We start from the raw sequence: 11,420 nt of genomic DNA, 5'->3' as shown, positions 1-11,420 counted from the left end.
GGGGCAGGGGTCCGTAGCAAAACGACGGCCCCAAACGATCGGGATGGAGGCCAAGTGTTTGCAGACGTGTCCTGGTTTGATCTTGCTGTAATGTGGTTGGTTTGATGAACTGCAGGTCTCCCTGACTTAGTCCCGGATCCCTATTACATCCAGGCGTCCACATATGTCCAGAGGATGTCCATGTATAACCTGAGATGTGCTGCCGAGGAGAACTGCCTGGCAAGGTAGGGCATCACCCCAGTTTTTGCCTGTTCACTCTGGGTTCGTGTGCTCCTGCACCCACCACAGAGTACCTGAGGACACGGTGGAGAAAAGTGAGGTTTGAAGAGCCTGAACAAACATAGCTCGTTTTGTAACCTTTTGCTAAGCCTGTGGCAGATGGTAGGGTTTTTACATAAGAGAACAATACCACCATATCAGAGAGACAGTCTACAGATTCTTTGAAGAATGGGTATTTTGTGACAAGTTAACATTGCGCATTTCTATTACTAGGCTCATTTGAACATACCTGAATTTTGCAAGATGGAGGCACCTAAAAAACCCTGCTTGAATCTGATCATCTCCATCTCCCTCCTCTAATCCAGCCAGACAATATTCTACTCCAGTTAAAAACAAAACAAACCAAACAAAACAAAACCAAACCTGTTCTTCACCAGCACAACTTACTATTAAAAGTATGACATGCTAATAGTTTCTGGGCCTATGCCTTGTAAAGTCTCTTAAGACTAAAATTTCCCTCAAAAGTGTTTCAGAGTCTTTTAAAGGGTTGAAATAACAGCTTTGCTATGAAGTAAGGTCCTGTCCAGTTGGCAGAGGGATTTTTCCTGTTTTGTTTGGAAAGAAATCAGCACGTCTGTCTTTAACCATTTTAACTTGTTTGATACCTTATCATGCAAAACAGATTTATTTATTTACCAGCATCATTAATTGATGTCAGACTGTTTCAAGGGTCATGCTCTTTCTTTATTTGCTGGAAAAATAAAACATGGCATAATAAGCAGTATTTTTTATGCTAACTTTACAGGGAAGGTTAACTGAAATGTTCTTACTGGCTATCCATTGAATGAAGTATTCCAGTATTTAAAAAACTGTAGATAATAGCTATGCGAAACAGGAAAATATAGTCTGAGGCATATATTTTACAACTGAAACAAGTATCTATTGTGTGATCTTACTTATACAGTGAGTTATTTTGGTTAACAGCAACTAATGAAAATATATTTTTGGTACTAGAGTATTCTTACAGCTAAACGGTGATCTGCTTCAGAGAGGGAGGCAGAGAGTCCGTGGTCAAATTCCTCTTTCATATTATTAGAAGCAGATCTGAATCTTACTCAACTCTTGGTCTGACACCAGGCACTCCTGAGCACACCATGTGGCATTCTTGTGGGTCTCCAGTGCATAAGCTTTAAGAGGGCTGGAAAGGTCTATCAGTTACTTCTGAAACAATATAAAGTGTTTTTAAAAGTATTTCTTGCATATACTTACGGCTTTCTTTTTGCATTGGTACAGCTCAGCTTACCGAGCAGACGTTAGAGACTATGACAACAGGGTGCTCCTGAGATTCCCTCAGAGAGTCAAAAATCAAGGGACGTCAGATTTTCTTCCCAGCAGACCCCGTTATTCATGGGAGTGGCACAGCTGTCACCAGTGAGTGAAGCACTTAGTATGGTACCTTCTATCTTTTTCACTAACACATCGTCACTTACAAGGTGACATTTCTTAAAACTGCAGTGAACTGGGAGGAAGCTGTGGGGAAGCTTTAGCCTTTTTCTGTCTGATGAATTTTTTGGTGGTGGCAATTATTCTTTATATAACCACATGAAAGCAACATGGATATGAAGCATCTATAAGTATAAAACTCATAGCAGTATAAATTCATTATAAAGACAAGTCTCAAATCAGTCTTGATAGTGGCACCTTCTCCCATTAAGTATATTTTACACAGGTTATAGTCCAGTTATGTTTAAGTGGAACCAATAAATGAAAGTTCCAGTCATGTTAAAATAATTATGCAAACCCTTAAATGTACATTTACTAGCGTATGCTCTATAATATATCATTGCAAACATTGACCCATACATCTTGACCTGAATTTATCTTGATAAGACACGGTCTGGTCAATATGGAAAAGAGAAGATACTGAGTTGACTCATTCCATTATCAATATCCTTACCATATCATGATACTTTCACATAGCAGCATTGCTCTAGAAATAGCAAAATTTCTGGGAATATGGCAAAGCAAATGTTACGGAACATATTTCCACATTTTGGAAGCAGATGTCACTGCAAACTTATACCTTTCCAGAAAACTGACGTGCAACAGTTTGCAGGTTTGTTCTGATTTTCACTATTTCATAGCAGGAGCAATTGTGAAATACTAGAAAGCATGCCTTCCTTCTTCAAGATACCATTCTGCTGTTAGGATGCAAAAGCGATACAATGTCATTCTAATAAAAAAACTTAAATGTGTAATGTGGGCTTGATCTAAAGGCCCCTGGAGTCAATGGAATACTTTTCTCTAGCTTCAGAGGCTTTAAGCTTTGAATGAAAAATCAGTATCAGAACAATTTTTTTTTAAAAAACCCACTGATATTACTAGTTTATATACCTTGTAAAGATCAAAAAGCTAAATTAAAATTAAAATAAGAAGTCCCACCACCAAAACCAAGTATGGTGCTTTCAAAGTTGATAAATGGATGAAATGGATAGAGAGCAATTGAAAGCTTACATTTGCAGAAGAGCAGTTTCTTACTCAGCCACAAGAGCCCAGCCATCACTATCCAGATGCAAAGTGTCTCTGACATTGATTCAGTTCTTGGACAGAAAATACATTGCCTACAAAAAAATGCATTTCTTGTGATCATTTCCATGGAAGTGAAAACAAGCTCATTTGGGAACGAACTACAACTGCCAGTTAGTTTGGCTAGCCATCAGACTTCGGTGTTAGTCATCATCATCTGTGGACCAGTTTTAGAGTTCTTAGCGTGCATGCTTGTGAAACTTGTGTGCTCCTCTTCACTGTAATAGTATATTTTAATTCTGTTTATCTTTTTCATATACATCTTAAAAAGCATTCATAAGTAACAGCAGGCAAATGCTGCACAGACAAAGTGCAGGTAGATACTACAAGTTTAGATTTCCATGTGTTTGGAAAAAGTGAAATTACAAGAATAATAGTTGTTCAAGTCCACAGTAAGAGCTAGAACTGACTTTGTGTGAGAGCAAGAAAAATGCATCACTGTGCCCAGACCAGAAGCTTACACACTTCTGAAATAGAGACTACGTTAAGCATAGACTGCAAAAATTGGTGACATCAGATGAGACCTGTGTTGCCAGTACACAGAAGATGGTTTCTTTATGCAGATTTTGTTTTCACTAATGTTATGAATGTGTTAAACTAATTGAGGGAAATGTATATATGAAAGTAAATTGGGGTTTTGCTAGCAAGTAGCAAGCTTCCCTGGAATTTACAGTATGTAAGGTAAGCATTCCTAGCGAAACTCTGGCTAAAAGCAGTTTTAAGTTCAAATATGAACTACGTAATACTACTGTTATTGGAAAGGGGATGAACAGGAAATTTTGGAAAAACAGTGCTGCTATGAAGCCGTTCCCTTACCAAATTAACATCTATTATTTATTTATAGAAGATGGCACTTTTATAGTCATTGAAAATTAGAATAATGAAAATAAAATTAATTGAATTGCCAGTAATAACACACACATTTCTGTGTAATAAATAAGTTTTCACCAGATCTAAGAGAAGGTAGATCTAATAGGGGTACATTAACAAGATCCGATCTGTCTTTGATAATAATGTATCTATGTTTAAACAGACATTATCACAGCATGGATGAATTTAGCCACTATGACTTGTTGGATGCAAGCTCACACAGAAAAGTTGCCGAAGGACATAAAGCAAGTTTCTGTCTTGAAGATACCTCCTGTGATTATGGATATTATAGACGGTATGCGTGTACAGCTCACACGCAGGTAAGAGCCATTTTAAAGACAGACCATTTCTTTTCCACCTCTAATTTATCTTTGGATATTTACTACCAATCATCTGATGCTCTAAATTATCTGATGCCCTAAGTAGCACCAAAATTCTCCATCAAGGATGCCAGGATAGCATCTTGGAGACTTACAATTTACCCATGTGCTGCTTGATGTGGGTATCTCATTAAAACGTGGGGACACTCATTAGCATAGCATCACTAGTAACTGAGCTATATTAAACCATACCACAAGTTCTTGTTACCTAGGGAAATCAAGATAAGGTCAGCACTCACCCCCTACAAACTGCTCGGTGATGTCCTTGGCTGGTCCCAGTGTTTACAGCTGGTATTTTCTCCCTTGCAGAGCATGAGGGCGCAAGGTGCCTAATTCCCTTAATACCTATAGCTGCTGTCTGGCAGTACGACACAGCATAAGTGTTATGCACCTATGGAAGACAGTTAAAGAGCATGGCAGCTGTGGCCCTATACAAATACACAAAGCAAGGTGTTAGAGCTTATTAAGGGAATAGATGAAAAACAATATGTACCTTTATGGTATAATACCAATCCATTGTAGAATCTTATCTTGAATATTGCATGGAGGTGTGGTCACCACCTCGCAGAACTGCTACAGAAAAGCTTAAAAAACCACAAACCAACCAACCACAGGAGAACAAGGATGATCAGCAGTGTGGTATGGTTAACACACTAAAAGATTTCAGACTATTCCATTTGGAAAACCAGAAACGATACCAAATCTTGAGTGGTCCTGGATGGAAAGAGGAAATTGTGAATATTGAGTTTTCTCACAGCACAAGGGTGTAAGGGCATCCAAAAGAACTGTCAGGAAACAGCTTTAAAACAGAGGGGAGTGCTCTTTTGACACATGAATAAAGTATTAAATTCCTTGCTATAGGATGTTGCAGAGACAAAAAATATCTCTGTGGCTTAAAAAAAGATTAGACAAAGTCATGGGGGCTATTAAAAACAAAAATCTGATGGTACTTCATGTCCTGAATACAGTTGAATGCCTAGTGGAAGGAATTTGCCTGGTTAAAGGACATTACACATCCCATTTTTTATGTTCTTTTCCCCTCAAGTATCTGCTGCTGTCCATTGTCAGAGACATGGCACTGAGCTTGATGGATTGTGGTTTAACTCACTGTGGCCATACTTATATGTATACTTGTATCCCTTATTCTAGGAGGTAGTTATTTTATCGCAGAGAAATGACAGGTATGCTTCATTGGCTGACGTGTCTACATGTGAATTTTAAATATAATGAATGATCTGCAATACATAAAGGCTTTGAAGAAGTTTTATAAATATCTTTTCTCCTTCTGTAGGCTATGACTTCTAACTAAGCAACATATATATTTTACAGCTGGAGTATTTGTGTGACTACAATCCTGGCTGTGTCAGCATTTCCACTGGAAGCCCATATTTCAGGGTTTTTTGTAATTGGACTGTAAAAATTTCCTCCAGCCTCAGACTTGGCACATACAAGCGAGAGTCTGAGCTGATCACAAGCTGGGTCAAGAGGGAATTCCTGTAGGACTTGGGTTTTGTGCACTCTGTTTATTGCCAGAACAGATCAACTTTGTCTAGACCAAAATGTATTGGTCACAGTTAAAGACACCACATTTGAACCACTAATAATTAATATACAGAGATTCTTACTAATGTTGCTAACAGCAAAGAATTCTTCAGAAAAGATTCATCTGGAAGAAAGGCTTCATTTTCAGTTCTCTCAGATTCTTGTGTCATTATTTACCTGAAGAGACACTGTTTCCATGCAAAACTTAATGTGTAAATGGCCCTAGACAGGACTGTTCAAAGATGGCACTTTGGCAGAGCACATTTATCACAAGAAGTTGCCTCATTCAAAAGGGTAGAGAAAAGGGTAGTGAAATGTGATGATTCAGTGAACTTTAGTCTGAGTGTCCCTAATGTCTAGCATGTTACTATTCCTAGTGATTTTTTTGACACTCGTCTTTATTTCCTTTTTAAGGGACTGAGCCCTGGCTGCTATGACACTTACAATGCTGATATAGATTGCCAGTGGATTGATATTACAGATGTAAAACCTGGAAATTACATTTTGAAGGTAAGGGTATTGGGAGTGGGGAAGTTTGGGTAGTTTTTGTTTGTTTTTGTTTGGTTTGTTTGGGTTTTTTTTTAAAGAAAGCAAATCATATGCATATGTCCTTTTGAATGTACATTATCAACTCAAACCTGGATGTAGACAACACTGTGCTTTCTCCCCTTAAGGTGAGTGTAAACCCCAGCTATTTGGTGCCTGAATCTGATTACTCCAACAATATAGTACGCTGTGATATACGCTATACAGGCCACCATGCATATGCCTCTGGCTGTACAATTTCACCGTAAGTATATTCCTTTGTCTTTGCAACTGGTTTATGTTCTTAGTACTAAAGTTGACAAACAGATTTATAAAGTTTAGAGATTTACTTTATATTGAAAAAAACTCTCCCACCATTAATTCTAGTGATAGCAGTTTTTTTTTCAGTATACTGTTTCTTGGTTTTCATGATCTATTGCATTCATTCAAAATTCAGATAGCACTTTTCAAAGGTCTTTTTTGGTGAGAATGATGGGAACATTGTTTTAAGGTTCACAAGTGCATAGCTTTCAAATCCTGACTTCCAGTAATTAAACTATTTCTCTAAGGCTAGCATAGATTTTTTAAAAAATATTTAGGCTTGAAAAACAATTGTAAGTGAGAATTTTGCTCTTGCAAGCATCCGTCAGGATATATAGCACTTCCAAAATTGCTGCTACTGTCTGGGCTGCTAGATCGCTACCTCTGGCTCTCGACTTCTTTGTATTTGCACTACAACCTTTCTGTGCTCATTCAATACCCATTTACGGCATCCACACAGAACTGTTGAGCAGTTACAGAGCTCTGAAGATACTATGCAAAATCCCACACATGTATGTTACTTGGCTGCAGCTGCTGACAAAGCAGCTACCCCTCCCAAAACAGTTCCTCCACACTCCATTTAGAATTTAGTTCTCTGAAAGCTTAAATAGTGCTACAATCATGTGGTTTTTTCCCTCCAAAAAGGCAAATTCACTTAATTAATGTTCTCACGGTGTATCTACTTTAGCTTCTGTCTTTGAGACACACACACAAAAAGCAATTAGTCTTTTGTGACACAAGAGTAAGTAGTTCTCAGGATAATATCTTAGTTGCTCATACAAAATATTTATTGAGTGGTTTCATTTGGATTGCTTAAGGAGTGAGTATTAGCATTGTATAGAAATTAACGACTACTATATTATAGTGGCAACAGTGAAACAAATGTACTGAATTAATGTGACTATTGCTTAACTAGCCTTTAAAATATTATTCATCACTTTGTATTATGAAACTAGTGGTTAAATGAGGCTAAAATGAGAAACATCATCTCATGCCAGTGTGGAGATCTGTGTTTGCATTCACACTTCAGTCATAAATGAGACAAGTTGAAAGGCTTCATCAGAACTCTCTCTTTGTTCTCACCGTGCCGTGGTCAGACTTGCAGAAAACGGAGGAAAAAAAGAACAGGCGTCTTGCAGCAGGTCTTGAGCAATTATTTTTGGCAGTCCCGTGGCAGAGGCTTTTAAGCCATTTTCCTGTAACAGGACTGACTAATTGGTGCTTCTAGGAACTTCTGCTCACATTCATGTGGAATGGAAACATGTGCTTCAGGACTGTAACTTCTGGTCTCTTCATCTTACCTCTGTAAATGTTATCAAGTAAATATATTCTTGCAGGGTGAGGAAACAAAATTTCTGCTACTGCTTGTTGACCTGTGCCTTCAAGCTGACATATGGGTATTTAGTAAACACTCTTCTTCTATCTGCTTGGTCCTCTGCATAACATTGTTTCTTTTCTTTCCACAGATACTGAGAAAAATGCAAGAAAATGGATGAAACGGTGCCAAATGTTTTGAACTGAAGTATCATTATATAAACTTCAATAGGATGAAAATGCTATAGAAACAAAACTATAAAACATACACACATACACCCACACACCTTATGTGATTCTGGAGCACTTCAGCTGCTTCTCAACCTAATCTGTAACTGGATTTTAAGCATTTAAATTGGCATTACTTTATTTTACTATTGAAATGTGTGGAACTGGTGATTCATGCACAGATATTTTTAATTTTGAAAAACTAACTAATTCATAAAAACATGAATATATCTTAACTCCTGAAAATCTGGAGTTTAGTGATAACAGACTTCAGTACGACTGTTACTAGAGATCAAGGTGAACATATTTTAAAGGGTGGGAAAATTTTATGTAGAATTAATTAAATAAAATGCAATAGAAATCAATGTCAGCTATCTCAGAAAATACCAGAATGAAAAATAGCTTAAAAGTAATGCTACAGTACCATTAAAATAAAACTTGCTAGGATACATTGATATGAATGAGAAAAGTATGTTCAGTTTTCAAGGAATATTAACATATAGCAGAGAAATACATATATATATATATCTCAGTTATACCCCTTCAAGAAAAGTTATGTTTACATTTTTACTACATTAGAAGTTTTTCAGTTTTCTTAAGTAAAACATAGATGGGGTTTTGAAAGAAACCTTTCATCTGTGGAAATGAATTAAAGAACTTATCCACCTTTCTATGTTCAAGAGATTTTTCAAGGTGGGGCTTTTAAAAGATTTCTGCAAACTTGATGTGGATAAAAATAAGAACCTGTCAAGAAAAAGGCTCTTGGAGATGATTAAGAGTCCCTGATGTAGTCATTTGTGAAAAACATCCAACTTGAACAGGTTAAACATCAAAATAATACAGGCAATAAACTCAGGTGGCACCACAAACAGAAGTAGGTCAGAATCTCTAATAAAGTATTTTTATCATGATAAAGCCTACTACCTGCATCCCCCTTAAGTACTGTATTTGACTTTAAAAATGTATATCTCAGTACTGAAACAATGAAGTGGAAAATGTACTATATAAAGATGAAGAAAAAAAGTCTGTATTTAACATTCTACTTTAGGCTGTTCAGGAACTAAATATAACATTGTTAAGGGGAAGACTTCCATCCCAAATTAAAAGTTTCTGCTGAACTGCTTAACTGGTGCTGGGTACACCACTCTCCTCCCATCCCCAAATTATTTTGCTTTTGCAGTGCACCCTGCTGTAAGCTACAGTAGCTGTGATTTTGTTTTTAAACTGTGAAATAACATATCACAAGGGGATCTGGCGTTTGTTTTTTTTTCAGATTTCTGATCATGTAAAATGAAGGATCTACATTTGAAACAAAGGGACCTAGAAATATTGATTGGTATTGGTTAAGTTTAATCAGCAGTTCAGAACACCTAATGAAACATGGAAAGCTCAATATATTAAAAAAAAAAGAGAAGTACATGTGCTAATCAGCATAGTTAAAATATAAGAACTCTGAGGTATGGAGATATTTTATTATGACTATTGGGAATACTTCAGGCAGTATTTGGAAGTATTTTATGCAATAGAACCCTATGGATTTAATGTGGACGTTTTATGAAGTGTCGTATCTTTTAAGGATCAACTTGTTCTTTACTACATATATTTAAGATTATTTCACAATTATAAGGTATTTCCACCTTAATCATAACTTGGTTAAAAATTTGCACAACTCGTATGTATACTTAAAAAGAATCTAAGAGCCAGTGATTACTACCCAGCATTGGGAGTGGGTGCAGAATGACTATCATTTATATCTGCAGGTCCCTTTTTGTTTGCTGGGAAATCCATTTTAGCAATCAGTCACCAGGATGGGCAACAAACAGAAGCAAAACTTGGAAACTAGTTTTATGAGAAAGCCATTTATTACATACGTCTGCAAAAAAAAATGAGGGTCTGCTTAAAGTCTAGGCTTCTGACCCAAAGAGTTTTTAACATTTAAGAGGTGTTAAGGGATGCAAGTGCATTCACCTTTCTATAGACTTAGGTCAAAATTGGGGTGCAAGTCCTGATAGCAGCTTGGGCAGTGGACACAAAAGCTACTGTACTGGAAGCTAGGCTGTGGGCACGGGCTGCTTCCTGAGAAGAGGTTGTGTGCTAGTACCTCATTGTGCCTGATGCTGAATGTGGGATAAGAGAGCACTAACTGGACACAGCAGCCACAGAAATTGGGTTTATCCCTTGGCTTATGAGGCAGTAACCTGCTCGCATGTCTATTCCCAAACTACTCGCAGAACTCCATCGAAGTTGGCAAGGAGGCAAGAGGACCTTGAGCATCTGTGTAGGTGGAGCAGGTTGCAATACTGGACTTAGTCCTTTCAGTGGGAATGGCCTGGTTCGGAAAGGTGTTGAACGCCATATCTTTGAATATTGGGGATATTGTAGCTACAAAAGTGTAGCTTTTTTTTCCGTAGCAAAATATTGTCTTTGTTTTGAAATGTGTGTTAAGCAACATGACAGTGATGTACAATAGCACAAGAATTGCCTAAGATAACATGAACAGTCTATTTAGAAAAACAAGGGATTTTAGGATTAAAAAAAATGAAGGAATGTGACTTTAACTTCCCCTGTTTCACAACAATAAATCACAACACAGTAGAAGAGTTTATAATATAGCATGTGTAGAAGTATTTTTAAATAGGGAAGTGCCAACCAATATTTTTAGTATCTTGGCTCTGCAGTTTTGACCCAGACACCTTAACTTACTTTTTTCATACTGGAATATATTTGTGGGATTACATGCATTTTTGGTGAAAAACATTTATAAAAACTATTTTGATAAAAGTTTGTTCTATACAGCAAATTTTATTTTGGAATCCTTTTTACTAGACACTGGGCCTATTCCCATCATCTTTGAAAGGCATCTTGCCATTGGTCTCAGTGGGAGCAAAATCAGACTTAACTTTTGTGAGAATTCTAGTTTGAATTTGCTGTCTTGCAGTCTCAAACTTCCTTTGAAAAGCCAAACTGTAAAGATGTGTGTGAAACAATTAACTCCCATATTTCAGATCCTTAGATAAATAATTGCACATAAGGAACATGTTGTATGTTAGGCTCATTGCAGGAGGGGTTTGCTATATATTTTTTTTAATCCTGAAATACATTTGATATTTGCATATTTCTAGACAAAAGTGTAACAAAAACGACAGCTTGGTCACCAGTGGAACCAACATATTGTGTAGATGATGTTTTTGTTAGTAAAAGTCTACTAATTTTCTCTCAGCTCCAACGTTTACTATGCAGTGTTGAATGAGTGCAAACACCAAATGCACCTTCCTATAGTCATTCATGCATTGTGTGCAGTGTACTCATTCAAAACCAGCAGGGTGAATTTCATAAATGAGACATTGAAAGGTGGTTTATCCTGTGTCTCACCTTTATGCCGATAAGGCATTTTCATTTTCTCCACATCCTAAAAGGTGCTGAAAGATTTTAACT

General features: G+C 37.0%; 1 protein-coding gene across 1 annotated transcript; it reads left to right on the top strand.

Annotated features, from left to right (window-relative positions):
* The first annotated feature begins 120 nt into the window (after positions 1–120).
* On the top strand, positions 121–6,391 carry LOX (lysyl oxidase). The gene is made up of 5 exons (XM_009871593.1): positions 121–224; positions 1,513–1,650; positions 3,839–3,995; positions 6,012–6,107; positions 6,272–6,391. The coding sequence occupies exons 1-5, from the start codon at positions 175–177 to the stop codon at positions 6,389–6,391; spliced, it is 561 nt and encodes a 186-aa protein (XP_009869895.1). The 5' UTR covers positions 121–174.
* The last annotated feature ends 5,029 nt before the right edge of the window (positions 6,392–11,420 follow it).

Source organism: Apaloderma vittatum, unplaced genomic scaffold, assembly GCF_000703405.1.
Source record: "Apaloderma vittatum isolate BGI_N311 unplaced genomic scaffold, ASM70340v1 scaffold45336, whole genome shotgun sequence".
NCBI classification, from domain to species: Eukaryota; Metazoa; Chordata; class Aves; order Trogoniformes; family Trogonidae; genus Apaloderma; species Apaloderma vittatum.
The sequence above is the reverse complement of the archived record's forward strand: the minus strand, read 5'-3'. Positions and strand labels throughout refer to the sequence as shown.